Source organism: Myotis lucifugus, unplaced genomic scaffold, assembly GCF_000147115.1.
Source record: "Myotis lucifugus unplaced genomic scaffold, Myoluc2.0 scaffold_16, whole genome shotgun sequence".
Taxonomy (NCBI): domain Eukaryota; kingdom Metazoa; phylum Chordata; class Mammalia; order Chiroptera; family Vespertilionidae; genus Myotis; species Myotis lucifugus.
This window is the reverse complement of record NW_005871064.1, coordinates 1,716,492-1,733,499: the sequence shown is the minus strand read 5'-3', so window position 1 is coordinate 1,733,499 and position 17,008 is coordinate 1,716,492. Positions and strand designations below refer to the sequence as shown.

General features: G+C 54.2%; 1 protein-coding gene across 1 annotated transcript in view; it reads right to left on the bottom strand.

The window, feature by feature from the left end:
* Positions 1-1,373: 1,373 nt before the first annotated feature.
* MYO5B (myosin VB) overlaps positions 1,374-17,008 on the bottom strand; it is a 177,626-nt gene continuing 161,991 nt past the window's right edge. The window contains exons 32-40 of the mRNA XM_023750796.1: positions 15,295-15,388; positions 14,213-14,356; positions 11,512-11,663; positions 10,043-10,132; positions 8,188-8,338; positions 6,503-6,788; positions 5,223-5,397; positions 3,803-3,883; positions 1,374-1,900 (exon numbers count right to left, since the gene is read on the bottom strand). Coding sequence (XP_023606564.1) covers positions 1,748-1,900; positions 3,803-3,883; positions 5,223-5,397; positions 6,503-6,788; positions 8,188-8,338; positions 10,043-10,132; positions 11,512-11,663; positions 14,213-14,356; positions 15,295-15,388 — 1,326 coding nt within the window. The 3' untranslated portion in view covers positions 1,374-1,747. The remainder of the gene's footprint in view (positions 1,901-3,802; positions 3,884-5,222; positions 5,398-6,502; positions 6,789-8,187; positions 8,339-10,042; positions 10,133-11,511; positions 11,664-14,212; positions 14,357-15,294; positions 15,389-17,008) is intronic.

Genomic DNA, 17,008 nt, shown 5'->3' with positions numbered 1-17,008 from the left:
CAATTGGTTTTAGACTGGCCTTCCAAACACTGTGTGTGTGTGTGTCAAAGGGTGTGTGTCATGGATGTCAGACGATGTCACTGGAGTTGGGAAAGAGGCTCAGCTCTGCATACTAGTAGACACCCAAGAGCAGCCAGGATGTTGAATGTGGCAGTAGAGGGGGTAAGGTCAGTGACAGATTTGGGCATGGTGGTCAGCAGCCTTTGCCCAGGTGCTATGCCTTGTTCTGCCCAGTGGGCAGGGAGAATGACCGAGGAAGCTGAGCTGTGAGAGCACAGTACACGATTGATTGGTTAGGGCTTGGTGTGTGTTGTGTTTCCAAGAGCCTTTTAAGATGAGTGGCTGTGTTAAAGGTGGGTGTGTGGCAGGGTGTTCTATGTGTATTTCATGGAGAAATCTTATCTTGACTTAATATAGAGGCTCTATGATTTGTAAACAACATCTGTTCTTATCATGAAAACAGCATACTGTTCTCTACCAGAAGTATGGAAAAAATAGTAAAAACACGGGTGGAAAGAATATGCAGGGTTTTCTAACTGAATGCCTGATTTTGAAGAGATGACGACAAATTTGTGAAAGCAGCAAACATATAAAATCTGTTGTAATATCATCAAATACTCTTTTAATCTTTATTTCAGAGCAGAGATATTTATGATTTTTATGTGGCAAATTTGAAAATAACATGAAAAGAGAAAGTTGACTTAAGTTATTCTCTCTTTTAAAAGAATACTTAAAAAAAAATACCCCCAGGATCTTTCGTATAACTTAATTCTTGAACTGATTTTTAGAAAGGTTTTTCAAACGACTTGATCCTCGAGATGGTTTGCTTTCCTGTATTATTTGGGTTATCTGGAATCACCAGTGCGTTCTGTGATGTTCTCATTGGAGGTTTTGTGGCAGAAAGGGATTAAAGGCTTTCATATTGACTTGTTTGGTTCTTAATCTGTAAATAAAACAAGAGTTGCTACTCTTTTCTAACTTTTCGCTTATATAGGTTTTTGTTGACTCAGTAAGTACATGGACTAGCATTGGGAACGTCTTTCCCCCTTGCTCACATCCTTCGTTTGGGACAGCAGCCTTTTTAGCATAATTCCAACAGACTCAGGACTGCACATGAGGAACTGCCTCATCTAATTTTGCTTCAGAAACCAATACTCAAAATGTCTGGTCTGGAGGTCAGTTACACCATTGTCTCTGCATCGCCAGGCATTAAAAAATATCTTTGGGAAACTTCTCAGAAGGCCCAGGCCTGTATTCCTGTTCTCAAAACATTTCCCCACAAGCTCATCCACACCTATAGCTTGTCACCCTGGGGAGACGTCACGCTATGTGACAGTGTCAGGCGCCTCTGAAAGCAATTTATGTGACTCACGTAGTTTTAATATTTTATTTTGGACATTCTCCTGTTATATGCAGAGATCAAAAGAAGGCAGTTTCCATTTTGTAGCTTGGCACCTTTTTTATGGCCACGGGGACTGCTTTGCTTGGTGGTATAAATGCTAATGTGAACTTGTTTATTCTGAAATCGTACTTCAAAAAATCTCCCATACTTCAAGTGTTTTTATTCTGAGCAGTAGGTACAAAAAATAATGACAGCTGTGTTCTTCTTATAGTTCAGCACTCGGCACATCCTCTCCGTGTCTGATCTGATCCACTTTTAAAGCCTGAACAGACTCTTAAAGCCACTTGACTGTATACATCTTCTTGTTCTCGCTGCCAATCCAGCCAGGTTGGCAATGTGCGTTGTTCAGACTTCAGTGAGGAACTCAAGATTGAGACACGCTGGGATGTGGATGGAGTCCATAGTCAGAGCAGACGGATTAAAGGGGAACAAAACGGGAAACATGTGCTTGTAGTCCAACAGCAGTTGCTGAGGGTCATTCCGATCTTGTAGTTGTGCCTGAGGGAAAGGACAAGACCATGTAAAATACTTATCCCCCCTTCAGTCAGATTATCAGTAGGCTCTGCTATGAAAGGGCTTGAAGAAATTGTGAAGGTGTTAGAGGACAGTATAAAAATGGGACAAAGTTAACATATGTATGTTATTCCAACTCAGCAGCAAAAGGTGTGTATACATTTAATTATTTGAAATTCACAAAGTGCCTGGAGTCATTTCACAGGAACCCTTTTGTGAATCCTTTATGAGTTTAACAACCCTCTCAAATTAACATTTTCAAAGGCTGACATAGTCTGCCCATACTGCCCTAGCAAATGGTTTGCTTTAATGACAACTTGTGTTTATCCTACCTAAGGTATGCACAAACATAGAAGGATAGTATGGATTAGTCCACCATTTCCTCTGAGGAAAAACAAACAAATTTTTAAATCCTCACCAGAGGATATGTTATTATTGATGAGAGTGAGAGTGAGTGAGAGAGAGAGAGAGAGAGAGAGAGAGAGAGAGAGAGAGAGAGAGAGAAACATCCACAGTTGCCTCCAGTACGCGCCCTGACGGGATTGAACCTGCAACCTTTTGGTGGATAGGACAATGCTCAAACCAACCGAGCCACCTGGTCAGGGCACAGGATTTGTTTCTGATAGAATTGCCAAATACTGAACTTGACTGCTGAGGAAGACTCGGAATCTGAGTGCAGGTATCTTCAGAGAATGTCCGACCAACCTCCAGTTACCTTTCTCCTCCGTCCTTCATTCAAACCCGAAGCCTGACTTGGCACATAATCTTTCACCTTTGGTCTGAATTCTGTTCTTGTAAACAGGGCCCTTGTAAATTTATAAGCAGCTCCTTTCAAAACAATGAAGACTTTCTAACCTTGCACTTTGGTTTGTGTAAAGTGTAAAAATCAGTAGTGGGTCAGATATTTCAGTGGCTTCTTCTCTGTCATCCAACTCCTCCTCCCCTTTCAGCGGTGACCTGCACATTTGTCCTAATAACGGGACTCACCATCAGTGCCCCTGCCTGCTGGGGTGGCCGCGTTGGCGAGTCTCTGCCCGCCTCTCTCTGTGCCCGCTTCTCTACTCTCCCACTGCCTTTTCCCCACTGCACGTAAGAGAACAACCTTTGATCTGACTTGGCCTCCCTCCCTTGACCTTCAGCCTCTATCCTCTACTCAGACACCAAGCTAAAAGTAATTCAGCCGTCTTCCCTGTCCCTGCCCTGACCACTTTCCCCCATTTCTCTTTATCCTTGTTTCGTGTTGCCATGAATTCACTGGCTGAAGAGGTGTTTCCCACAGACAGCGGAGAAGTGTTCACTGTGTAATCTTGATATGAGTCATCATTCGGATGCTGTCAGCTACAGTCACACTACAGGTTGGGCGCTCAGCCAGAATCGCCCAGGGCTCAGCTTTAGGAAGCTCATCTTTACGTGAGAAATCCCATCATTTAAAGGCCGATTAAATAATCATTTCCCTGGTGTTTTCTTTCGAGCATATTCCTAAGGGCAAATATTATAAGTCTTACAGGAAAGACTTAAGAGCTCAAATTGTTCTCTTAAAAGAACATTTCTAGTTCCATTCGTGAATAGGCTTGATAGCCTTCTGCTTACTTTGTTAATGTCATTTGGCACTATAGTTCAGTAACATGCTGTTGGCGAATGGAACAATGCTTAGACTGTCTAAAATCTGAGAGGCAGAGATTATAAAAGTTCAGTCTTCTGTGTATATAATAAGTTATTCCTGAGTGATGTGGTTCATATTTATATTTACCTAAAGAACGTAAGGCCTTTTATCATATAATGTAACCAGTATTTTATTAATAAAGGGAAGGTTAAAAATCTAAACTTTCAATTTCCTTTATTAGTTTTAGACTAAGAGTTTATAAAATTGATTATTTAAAAACTCACCTGGATGGTGCGTATGAAGCCCACTGTTACTCGTTCTTCAAATTCATTCAAGGGAGTATAAAGGTTTAAAATTTTGACAATCTGTTGGAATAAAAAAAGGTTAGCAGAGAGCTAAATGAACATAAGGAAACTTGAATGTTAAGGACCGTGACATTGACACGAGTCCAGTCCTCTGTAGACAGGCCCACAACAGAGAGCGGCCGGAGTCACAGTGAGTAAAGGAGTTCCAAGCCTTGCCTGGTAGGTCTGAGCCTTCTTCTCACCACCTTCCCATCTCCTCCAGCCCCTCCCCCTCTGCTCTAGGGCTTATAACATGAGGATTTTCAGAAACCTGACATCCTCAGCCTCTTATCTACTCGTAATTTAAGGGTTTCTTCAAAAGAGTACTGGGGATCTTACCTTAGGAAACAAAGGTATTGTTTAACCATCCCTCCCTCCCCCCCACCCCCCAAATCACTTATAAAGGAACAGATTTTTTCCTTATTTGAATGGAGGATAACCTTTGGCTGCCTATCAATTGTTTGGTGGAAGTAGCATGTCCCAATGCCAATCAATGGCAGTTGCCTTCTGGAAAGAAACTTAATATATTTAAAAGGGAGGAAAAAAGTTTGAAAAATTTCAGTGCATTTATAGAAGGGAAGCAGTTTTCTGAAGAGCTTGCTATTTCATCTTTTAGTAGTTCAGGGAAGAGGTAAGGAAATTATTTACTTAGTTTGGATTTTGCTGTTCTTTAGGTGCTGAGCAGGGAGAAGGTACATGATTTAATTCAGGAAGTCCCATTTTCTTGGTCTCATTTTGAGGAAGGGTGGGGTCCCCCTGTGTGTGGACAGGACTTATCTTTTCATACACTGGTAATAGCTCTGCAACCCCATCCTAGCATAAATACAAATTTTTTTTGGGTGTGGGGGGGGGGGTTGGAGGAAAGGAACACTTAAATGCCTCTGGGTTCTTAATGATTTTATTTAAAACATGTAAATGGATTCTAAATGAAAGCATGAGCATAATGAGATTATAATTTGTAAGAAAACAATTTATTTAATGCCAAATGCCTGATGCTGCCAATTTAAAAAAAAAAATTAAATTTCTAGGTGAGAAACATCCCAGACTTCAGTGTGAGTGTTTTAAAAAAGTTTGTACTTCAGGTTGATGTTTGCGGGATTACTACCTCATCTAAGTGTGCAAGAGGAAGCAGACAGTCAGTGGGAAGCAGTGGCATCTCGTTTCACAGACCAAAGTACTCTTTGGCTCCCCGAGGGACGGTATCATTAGGGGATAGAGAGGGTGGAAGTGCAACCCTGAAAAACAGCCACCCACTGGCAAGAACAGACTTGGCCTGCAGCTGGGCAGGCTCTGAGTGGCTGCCTGACGGGCGTGCGGGGTGGGGGTGGGGCGGTGGGGGTGGGGGGAGCAGTGGCCGTACCTGCTGGGTGCTGAGGGAGGTGCTCAGGGAGCAGATGGCCTCAGCGTCCTCAGGCGTTTTCTTCTTTAACTGCAAGAGCTGGGCTGCTTGGATCAGGGGTTCCATGGTTTGAACGGCTCCACTCTGGTGAAGGTTTCTCCCTCGAAGCCACTCCTCCAGTTGACTTATGTTGTACCTTGGAGGTAAAGTGGGTGTGGTAAGCTAAGCGGCCCTCCTCGTTCAGGATGAGCACACCTGCAGTGTGTACTCTGCAGCCTCGGCACTACCCACTACAGTTATCGGTCTCCTCACTGTAATTGTCCCACCTGGGCCAAAGCTTGAAAAGCGCCTGGCACTCTAACTGTGTTGAATGGATAGGTGCCTAAAACAAAACATGAAGTACCTAGAGGGGCTGTATAAGTTAATGGGGAAGAGAGGCATTAAATATACTGAATTAAAACAACTAACCTATATACTAAAAGCCTAAGCGACCATTATGGCGGAACGACCAGAACAACCGGTCGCTATGATGGGCGCTGACCACCAGGTGGCAGACACTCAATGCAGGAGCTGCCCCCTGGTGGTCAGTGCGCTCCCACAGGGGGAGCGCTGCTCAGCCAGAAGCCGGGCTGACGGCTGGCGAGCGCAGTGGCAGTGGCAGGAGCCTCTCCCGCCTCTGCGGCAGCACTAAAGAGCAGCGAGCAGGCGGGTGGTAAGGAGCAAGGAGTCCAGGACTGTGAGAGGGATGTCCGCCTGCCGGCTTAGGCCCAAGTGGGGTCCTCGACTGCGAGAGGACACAGGCCGGGCTGAGGGACCCCCTCTCCCCCAGTGTACGAATTTCATGCACAGGGCCTTTAGTATTTAATATTAACAAACACACAGGGTGGAGCAAAAGGAGGTTTACAGTTGTAAGTACCTGAAACACAGAGTTTATTCTTGTATTATTATTTACTAGTTATTGTATTTTCCACACGAACCACTGTAGACCTACTTTTGGACCACGCTGTGCTTGTACTTCTGTGTGAACCTTCCTGGCACTTACCGCATTGATTTTCCTCTCGGACCTACCCACACTGTCTTTAGTCTTTCAATGAGAGTATGTAAATGTCTTTAAGCTTTGAACCAATTTGTTTACCAAGTCGCCATCTCAGTGTTTGATGAATTTCACCAGCACATGAGAGGCGAGGGGTGTGAGGTGCACGCTGACTGGGACAGGACTGCCCGGTGGACTTGGATTTCACTTGCATAGAGGAGTCTGGGCTCTGACCCCGGCAGGCGCCCTCCCCCGGGCCGGCTCCTACCTGAGCTGCATGCCCGTGCTCCAGGAGCACACGTCCTTCCGCAGGAGCAGGTTGTTGAGCGTCACCGCCGTGATCATGTAGAAGAGCTGCTTGAACACCTGCAGGATGATCTCGGGGTCCAGGCCCTGGTCGCACATGACCGTGTGAAAGGAGTTCATCTGGCGGATGACGGCTTCCAGGCAGTAGGAGTGGTCCCCGTCCGCCATGCTGGACGAGCGCTTCCGGTAGCCCGTGGGCTTCACCCCGGACAGGCCCTGGATGCTCTCGTTTTCCAACATGGCTGAAACTGCAAGGAGAGCGCATGACAGAGGCCGGCACGCCCCCCGAGGTCCCCCAAGATCTGGCGTCCGGGCCATTCAGCCCTCTAGCACCCAGGGCCGTGGCAGTGGGACCAGCCAGAGGGTACAGTGGCCACATGCCCACAACTCACAGCATCAGCACAGACATTTCTAAGGCGTTGGTCTCTCTGGAATAAGGGAGCTGTTGGCCACCTTTTCACTTACATTTACTGGGGACGGGACAGAGGGAATGGGCATGTACCAACTCGCTTCTGTTTCTGCACTGGATTCTGTGTGAAGGGTCCCCAGTTTGGAGAGGTGAGCAACGGGGGTGTCGTCCTGGCCCTGGACCCAGAGATCCTGCCGATGGTCAAACAGCTCCTCGACCTGAGCCACTGACACGCAAACCTTAGGGCGCCGGCCTGTCCCGTCTATTGCGCAGCACTAAACTGCGAGCTGGGTACTTCAGGTTCAGGATTTCTCTTAATCTCCCAGCAACCTATTTGCTGAGGAAACCGAAGTGTACGGAGGTCACACTGCTAGGAAGTGGCAGGGCCAGGGGTTGAAGCCAGGCCTGTCTGACTCCAGAACTGGTGCTGTTGGCTGTCATGTTACCCTGAGTCATGAAGTATTCCAGTTCTCCCAGTGTCCGGTGAGAACAAACTGTGCCTCCCGGGGAGATTTCAGACAGGAGGGAGAATTCACAGTGACCTTATCCAGGGATGTACTTCTGGACGGCAGGAAGGACTCTGTCCTACTTGGAATTCACCTCGAACCTACTTCTGTTGTAAGAACCTGGGGAAAGCATGACATGTAGGTCCCGGGACCATTTCCCCCCCAGCCGTATGGGACAGCGAGTGTCATTCTTTTACCTTAAAGAAGAACTGCTTTTTTTTTTAAATTCGGGTGTCATGTTAAATGCCCAGGTGCACTGCCCTGGACAGAGTGGGTGTTCAATCGCAGTTGCTGCATGAGCGCTCACCACTGCTTTCTTTCACACGAACACAGTTAATGCTTTCCTTTTCCCATACATTAAGCATCTCTATGGGCAAGAGGATTCTATATCTTTACTGCATATGTATTTATGCCTTTTGAACTTATACTTATGACCTATGGAAATTTGTTTGGGGAAGAATAACACCATGTGCTACAGAAGAAGAGATAAGGGGAAACGATGTATATTCTCCACCCAGGCACTATGGACTCGGATGGGAAGGCGTTGGAAATGTCGTAGCTCCTCTCCAGCACTCAGCACACTCCTCGCAGCTGCCCTCACTGGGCAGTCCTGGTTTCTGGGGGCTGTGCCCAGTAGACCCAGTTCTCTAAGGGTAGGCAGGGCTCCCCACACCTCCCCCCCCCCCCCCGCTCAGACCCATGGTGAGGCCGGGAGAGCGGCTGCCAGCTTACCAATCATGGGCTGCAGCACGCCCTCGGCGATTTTAATGAGCTGCTGGTAGATCTGGATGGAAAGGTCGCTCAGCACCTGGCGGTACTCGGTGAGGTCGAAGTTCTTAAGACAGTGCTCGTTCTGCTTGGCGGTGTTCTGCGTCATGAAGCCCTGCAGCGGGAGAGGCTGGCTTTATTGAGGGGCTGGGGTCTGCCCGGCTTGGCAGGAGTCCTGTTCGCTCTCTGTTTACCTGATGTTCTGTGAGTCCCTGCCATGTCACATGACAAAGGGGGACAGGGACAGAATATAGTCTGTTATCCCAGGCGGAAGAATGCGTCAATCAACCCTGTTCTGGCACAGAAGAGGGACTAGAGGGAAGCTTTGAACATTGTGCTATGCTGAGTGACACACATCTTGCCCTTGGGAAGGGTGGAGGCTGAGACGTGAAGGAAGGGGGGCAGGAAAGGCGAGGAGGCCCGTGGGGAGGGGGCAGTGTCTGGCACAAGCTGGGTTCTCACAGGTGAGACTGGAGTGAAAACGTGCAGGGTGTTACCGGCCCCGGGCTGAGTGCAGAGCACTGGGCACCAGAGCTGGGAAGGGTGGACTCGGCCAGATAAGGCTGGGCCTGAGCAGAGCATGACACAATGAGGTCAGATGGCTGCAGGCCAAGGAACCGCATGTGGCTAGAAGCCGAAGCTGGGCCTCAAGGTCAGCCTGTGCAAACGGACTGGCTGTGTTGTACCTCTTTCCTGTGGGTCTCTGTGTGCACTTGAACATGGACACACTGTCAGCTGGCACAGGAGACAGTCTGACGCACCGGACGACTGGGCTTTCTCCCAGCAGGCACTGCCCTGCAGGGCCCTTAGGAAATTCAGTCTCCAGGTGTCCCTGGAGAGTCCCGGGTGCTCTCAGACGGGGGTGGGTTATGCAAACTCATTTCCTAATGCTGCTTACGTCACCCAGGGAGGGGAGCCCTCGGGGGCCCTCGGGATCAGGGGGCCTGCCTCACGCCTGCTTCTAGCTCCAGGGAGAGGAAGGCTGCCCACGGCCTGGTCTCAGAGGGCACCCCCCACACCTCACCCCCTCCTTAGGGAGAGGCACAGGGACAGGGCAGGCTGCCCGGATCGAGGTGCTCCCCACACCCCACCCCCCTCCTTAGGGAGAGGCACAGGGACAGAGCAGGCTGCCCAGGGCCTGGTCTCAGAGGGCACCCCCCACACCTCACCCCCCCTCCTTAGGGAGAGGCACGGGGACAGAGCAGGCTGCCCAGGGCCTAGTCTCAGAGGGCACCCTCCACACCTCACCCCCCTCCTTAGGGAGAGGCACGGGGACAGGGCAGGCTGCCGGGATCGAGGTGCTCCCCACACCTCACCCCCTCCTGAGGGAGAGGCACGGGGACAGAGCAGGCTGCCCAGGGCCTAGTCTCAGAGGGCACCCCCCACACCTCACCCCCCTCCTTAGGGAGAGGCACGGGGACAGGGCAGGCTGCCGGGATCGAGGTGCTCCCCACACCTCACCCCCTCCTGAGGGAGAGGCACGGGGACAGAGCAGGCTGCCCAGGACCTAGTCTCAGAGGGCACCCCCCACACCTCACCCCCTCCTTAGGGAGAAGCACAGGGACAGAGCAGGCGGCCCGGATCGAGGTGCTCCCCACACCTCACCCCCTCCTTAGGGAGAGGCACGGGGACAGAGCAGGCTGCCCGGATTGAGGCGCTCCCCACACCTCACCCCCTCCTTAGGGAGAAGCACGGGGACAGAGCAGGCTGCCCGGATCGAGGTGCTCCGTGTTGCTGCCGGCCCGAGGAAACTGCTGGAGGGTTTGGGGCACCTGAGGAGCTTCAAGGCAGACGCTGGGGCTTGTCACGCGGCACTCACCTCGTCCCCGCTGTACTGCTTCAGACAGTGGAGCAGGCGGCAGGTGTTGGACAGCCAGAACGATGTCATCTCAAAGTCGTCACTGTGCTTCTGAGGGAAGGAAAAGCCGCCCCCCCTCAGGAGTCAGGTTCCCGTTCGGTCCACGGCTCCCACTCTTACCCGCAGGCCCCAGCAGCCTGATGACCGGCGGGCGCTTGCCGGTCACAGAGGCCAGACCCACCACCGGGCATGGCACACAGACGCTCCTCCTGGTCCCCTGACCAGTGGCGCATACACCGGACAGGCTGCTTTCCCAGCTGAACAAGCAAAGCCAAGTGACACCGACGAGCTGGACCCGGGGCCCCTGGGCGGGCGGTCCTGGCAGGTCTGACTCTCAGTGACCCAACGTGAGAGAGGCAGGAGCAGCCGTGAACTAAATATTCTGGGATCCCATTCATCCAGAGGCCGCATGGCCCCCGTGGAACTCTCTGGAAAATGGCTACCCACCAGCCGCTGCGGTGCAGTTTCTGCACTAAAACTAAGGAGTCCCCGCATCGCCTCTGCCAGGGAACACTGGTTATTCAGTAGGAGATGGGGTGCCTGTGGGACAGTAGAACAGGAAGCTGAGCAGAAGGTGACGGCGGGCTGGGCATGCTAAGGAGCCTGGGGGTTAGGAAGTGACCTCTGAGGTCAGTCCTGGACGCACCTAGACTGGCGCAGGCCCTCGTACAAGAGGTCAAGGCAGGAGACACCCTCTGGGAGTCGCCCGCAGATAGATGGATGTTTAGAGCCGGGAGTGGATGAAAGTGCCTACGCAACCCATGGCAGAGGCGGGGGTGCAGCTACTGATACGAGGCTGGCATGAAGCTGGGAGGTAAGGCAGCGATGGCAGGCTCAGGAAGCAACGGGCAGCCCGGCCCAGCGGGTGGCAGGATGGGTCTGGGCGCGGTGCTGCGAGGACGGCTTGCATCCTGAAGTGGCAGCGTGGGTGAGAACTGGAGAAGACGGGCTCTCGGGGCAGCGCCTGGGCCTGGGCCTGCTGGGAGGTGTAAAGCACCTCCCCTCCCACCTGCTGGCCCCCCGCGTGGCCAGGCCTCACCTCCCTGTGCCGCCCCCTGGGAAGCGGGCACCAGCCCCTTGGGAACGTCAGGGAGAGAGAGGGTCTGTGTTCAGGTTGGTCCCCTGAACGTCACTTCAGGCGGGGCAGCCATGTGGCTGAGGATGGACGTCTTCCTAACGCTCTGGGCCCTGGGGTGCCTTAGAGCTCCTGGGGCTGCACCCGTTTCCTGGGCTCCTGCCATCTCCGACCTGACCATCCTCCTCTGGGAACCGCCAGGTCTCCCAGTGACACGCGTGAGCTGCTGCCGCCCTCATGTCGTTTACCGGCAGAGCAGAGCCTGGAGGACTCGCTACTGCAGCACCCAGATGGGGAGAAGCAATGGGGAGAAGTGTGGGTCCACCGCCAACGCCCCCTAGTGTGGGACACGTACCTTGAGGACTTTCTTAATGCCGTTGATGGTGGAGGTCAGCAGGGAGTGCACCTTGAGGTCGTCGTTGACGTAATCCGCGTGCCTGATGCACATGTAGAGGATGTAGGCGGGAAGACAGGGCACTGTGCCCGCCAGCGCCTGGGGCTTCAGCTCTGAGCGACAGACATGAGGGTTAGACTTACAGCGATGCTTGGGGAGTGAGAATCATCTGCCTGCAGCTCACCTGAGAATGACCGAGCACGGGGCTGGAGAAGCAGGGAGAAGCTGCACCCAGGGATCCAGACTTCCCTCACCCTGACTACCAGTAGTTCCGGGAACTAGTTAAAGCCCCTCGCAGCCCCGGCCAGCGTGGCTCAGCAGTAAGAGCGTCGGCCTGCGCACCGAAGGGTCATGGGTTTGATTCCGGTCAAGGGCACAAACCCGGGTTGCAGGTTTGATCCCCGGTCGGTCGGGGCAACCAGTCAATATTTCTCCTTTCTCTCTCCCTCTCTCTGAAAATCAATGGAAAAAATATCCTCACTTCTCAGGTAAGGAGTAAAAAAACAAAACAAAAACCCAAACAAACACAGTGCTAATCATTCCGTCTATAACATTTGAACGGGCTCCATGCCTTGTCCTCACAACACGGGAGGAAAAGAGCCAGCAGCGGCTCCCGCCCGGATTCACACACAGTGGCCGTGGTCCTTGCCAAGGGGCCCGAGGGCAGAGGACAGCAGAGACTGGAGCGGCTCCCCCGCTGGTGAGGGTCCCACAGCACTGCTGTCATGGGCGCCAGCGCAGAGGAAAGATGCAGGAGAACGGGGCCTGGGCATCAGACCCAGCTGTGCTCATGGTGGCCCTCACCCTCCACTCTCATTACTTCCACCCCGATCTCTGCCCAGCCTGGGCCCCCCCCAGTTACCTCCAGGCTTGGAATGACACTGAGGGAGGCCCCTCCCCTCCCCCTGCCAGGTAGGCCACGGGGAAGAAGGGGCAACACCCTCAAGTCTTCTGCCAGGGAGGTCCTGGGGGGGCTGGGATGTGTGCCAGCATCTCCAGCTGGAACCTGGGCTCCTGTCCCCTCAGTACATCCCACCCTTCGGGTTAAACGCTAACTCTATGGGGCGGGAGGGCTAGAAGAGGTCAGTGGGGGGAGAAAGAGGACGTATGTAATACTTTCAACAATAACAATAAAAAAAAGAAAAAAGTGCTAACATAGGCCTAATGCTCTGGGTCCATTTGGGCAGTTACAGGCTCAAGAGATGGCAGGGGCTTGGCCTGGCTTTAATGATAAGGCCAGGGACATTCACTGAGAAGAATGTATTTTAAAGCCCACACTTCCGACCCACAACTTCTGGCGTGGAGCCTGCCGCGTGCGGAGATGGCACCGCCTGTCCTGTCCGGGCGAGCTCCGCCTGAGAGCAGGTGACGTCAGCCCGATTCCCAGAGCTCGCTCGGTCTCCCGCGGGACAGGAGTATCTCGGCAGCAGGGCCATGGTCGCCCCTGCCTCTCGGTCCTCCACAGCAACCAGCCACGGCTGGGACTGAGGGGCGGTCGGAACGGCGTGGCGTTCGCCTGCATGGGGGTCTGTGGGAGGGAGGGCGACGGGCTGCGCTCAGGCAGCTCAGCGGGGCGGGGACCTGGCCTTGGCCACTTGAGCAGCGACCGTCTCCGTGATGATGATGATCTGTTACTCGGAGGCTGTGACCTTTGAGTTTCAGTCACTAGAGATCAAAGGTTCATTCTTAGCGGCGTTGGAACAACATGCAGCCTGTTTAAGGAAGTCTGAGATGAACTGACATCACACTGAGTTGTTGGACAACAGGGGGGAATGTATCCTTTATGGAAAGAGCAAAATACTCTGCTACGACCAAGGCAAAGAGCCGAAGTCACACTCCCTTCCTTCTCTAGCCCTCGGCACAGTGGACCTTGAAAAATTTAAATTTCTCTAAAACAACGCTTACCTCTTATTTGGGCTTCAAATGCCCCCGCCAAAGCTACCTCTTCAGATTCCTCACGTCACAGAGGGGCTCTGTGCGCTAACATCGCACGGTCACCTGTGCTATATTTCACAAGCTGGGGTGGGCGGGGCAGTATCCTCATCCCCATTTCACAGGTGGGAGAACTGAGGCCCCGCAGAGAATGGAGCTGATGGCTCAGGGCCCAGAGGACCAGCCCACCAGCGTCCTCCTTTTCTCATCCGGACTCTCTCCTCTAAGATGCTCCCTCTGGCCCTAACTGGTTTGGCTCAGTGGATAGAGCGTCAGCCTGCGGACTGAAGGGTCCCAGGTTCGATTCCGGTCAAGGGCACATCCCCAGTGGGGAGTGTGCAGGAGGCAGCTGATGGATGTTTCTCGCTCATCAATGTTTCTAACTCTCTATCCCTCTCCCTTCCTCTCTATAAGATGCTCCCTCTGGCTCTGCAGGCGGCTGCTGCACTAGGCTGGGTGCCAGTTAGATGGGGAACAAGACGAGAGGAGAGAGAACCATACAGTTGACAGACCAGGCCCAGGGCATCTCAGCCCAGCCCCCAGAGGGCCACAGCCGCACCCCCCAGAGGGCCACAGCCGCACCCCCCAGGAACTCCCCAGCAACGCAGCAGCTGGAGGCCAGGGGTGCGAGGGGGAGCAGAGAGGGGGCAGGGGTTGTGCAGGGGATTGGGGGATGGGGGCCGAGGAGGTGGAGGGTGACGGGAGAGGATGGTGGGTGCCACGGCCTGACCTGTCACCAGGTTCCGGACGAGGAGGGCCTCGTCCTCCCGGTGGTACTCCAGCATGCCCTGGAAGTCCTTCTCCTTCCGCTGGACAGCGACCTGCCTGCTCAGCTCCTGGTGCCTCTTCCCGTTCTGGGCGAGCGTCTGGGCAGCTGAGCGGGAGGAGACAGCTGGTCACGGGGGTTGGGAGGGTGGACAGGGCACCCGAGGAGAGGAGTCCCGGGTTCAAGACGGAGCAGCGACAGAGAGGAGCACCTTACTTATCAGAAAGCAGCAGCTGCCGCCGCCACCAGAGTGACCAGGAGAATGAAAGCTCAAGGAATAGGAAGCAGAAACCCACAGACGGAGAGGGGGGAGGGGGCAGACATGGAGGGAGCTGGCCCGAGGCTGAGCAGGACAGACAGCCCTGCCCTCTTAGAGCCTCGTCGGGGGCAGCAGGCGGGCAGAGCGGGTGATTGAACACCTGTGACGGGAGCTGTGCCCCCTAGGCCCACGGGGCGGGACAGTGAGGGCTCAGCCCGCCCTGGGAGGCAGCTTCTGATGAGGATGGGAGGAGGGGAGCATCCAGGTGCTGAGGTGATCAGGAAGGTGCCACGCGAGGTGGCATGTGCCAGGGGGGGGTGGGGAGTGATACGGTTAGAGTTAGAGTTGCAGTAGAGAGAGGAAGAGAACATTCTGGAGGCTTCTAAAAGAGCGACTGAAACCTGCCTGACCTCTGTGGGCAGAAGCTGAGTCACAGACCTGCCCTCTCCTTGCTGACTAGCACGGCAGGCGTGAGGCCCTGGGGTGGGGACTTTGCATTATGTGGCTCCTTCCACACCAGGTCAGGCCTCCAGCTTCAAGCCCTTGGAGGGCAGGGCCACAGGCCACTGTCTGTCTGTCCCGCGCTCCAGCCCTCGGAGCTCAGAGTAAGCACCGCACACCTGCCGTGTCCGTGTCTTTAGCCCAGATTCTGGTAGGCGGAGTCAGGCGCAGCTCGCGGGTCTGAGCGATGCAGGCACCAGGAGCAGGTGATGTGGACGGAGCGGCAGGGGAGGCGGGCGTGCGAGCACATCTGTGCCCCACAAAACCCACACTCACGTGCACCTACCTTCTAGGTCCTGGACTCTCTTCATGTGAATCTTCAGTTGTTTCTTGAGTTTCTTCTCATTCTTTTCCAGCTTTTCTACCAGTTCTTTCAAGTCCTAAAGCAGAAGGTGCAGAGGGAGAAGAACACTGCTGACCCGCCCCGAGGGCAGTGTGAGCCAGGAGCCGCCCGGGACAGGACGAGGCTCTGTGCCTGGTCCAGAGGCCCGCCCTCGAGGCTCACTTCCCCCTGGTCTGGACCCAGGAAGCGGGAGGGAGGTCAGAGTTCATTTTCACAATCCAGACAGACCAACTCCTGCTTCAGCTCTGGCTGCCTGGTGCCCTGCTGAACCCCCTGGTTACCTAGGCCCAGCGTCTCCGGTTGCCATGCCAACCCCTCAGAGATACTCAGCCTGGGGGTCCCCAGCTGTGTGGGCAGCACCCTGGGAAGGGGGGACAGTGTGACGGTGGGGGAGGCACTCGGCTGGAAGAGCCACCAGGCTGGTGAATTACCTGGGGCCCAGGGTGAATGGGACCCCAGCCCCTGCCCCCTGTGGCTGCCAGTCCCTAGCAGCCATGGCCCTGGCAGCGGCAGCCCACTGGGGCAGGGAGCAGCATTAGCGTCACCCCTATTGCACGGGGCGAAGTCCCCTGGCCGGGGAGGCAGGGAGCCCCATCACCACCACGCCTCTGTGCCCAAGAGTGCATGGGAGACCGAAGCAAACATGCCCCCCGGAACCCCAGCCACAGCTAGTGGCACATTTTTGAGGCTGGCCGGCAGACGGAAGCCGGCCGATGCTCAACCACAGCGCGCGACCTGGCGAGCACAGACCTAGTTATAGGGTCGTCAAGGGCGTCAACTATTTATCTTCATAAAAAATTTTTAAAAAGCTTGTCTACAGCACATTTAGGGCAAACAGAAGGGAACACAGTGCTGGCCCCAATGGGTGGTAAACTTGGGGAGCTACTGAGGCCCACAGTCCTCGGAGCTAGGATGAGGCTTAGGGAAGAGCGAGTGCGAGCCCCAAGGCATCTTGGAAACAAAGCATGCCTGGACCCCTCTCAGCTTTGCCAGTTGCCACCAGAAGAGACACCACCTCCTCCCTCCCGAGGTCTGTGAGTGTGTCCCTGTGATGGCTCCGCAGGACCCGGGTGTGGTCCCAGGCACAGCCTCGCCTGCCCTGCAGGAGGCCATGCTTCGCTGGCTGGCACCAGGGAAACACTATGTTCAGCCGGGAACCCTGCCCTGGTGCTTGGTGCTCGGCTTAAGGGCGCGGCCTCTCAGGCTCCTTCTGCTCCGGCCCCAGGGCCCAGGGCGGGGCCTAGAGGGGCCCCCAGTGCCGCCTCCTGAGCTAGCACGGTTCCTCCATGGAGCACAGGCCTCCACACCACTTGTCCATATGGCGCCGCCAGGAGATGGGCCAGCCAAGGCAGTGCCCACACTGCCCACACTGCCTCCTTCACCTGGAGAAGCCAGTCTAACAACTTAGTACAGCTACCTATGTACACACCTGTGTGAGGCAGGTAGTGACATGCAGACGGGAGAGGGAGACAAACGGGGGGAGGGGGAAGGCAGTTCATTTGTATATGATCCTATTCAGGGACCTGTGGTCCAGGGTCCACTGCACCCCTGGGACTCAGTGACCTGGCCACTGGCCACCCACCATGGGCCACCTGGCTGTACAGGGGAAACGGTATGGACCAACCGGCAGCTCTGCTGGAGCGTGAGCCTGCAGGGC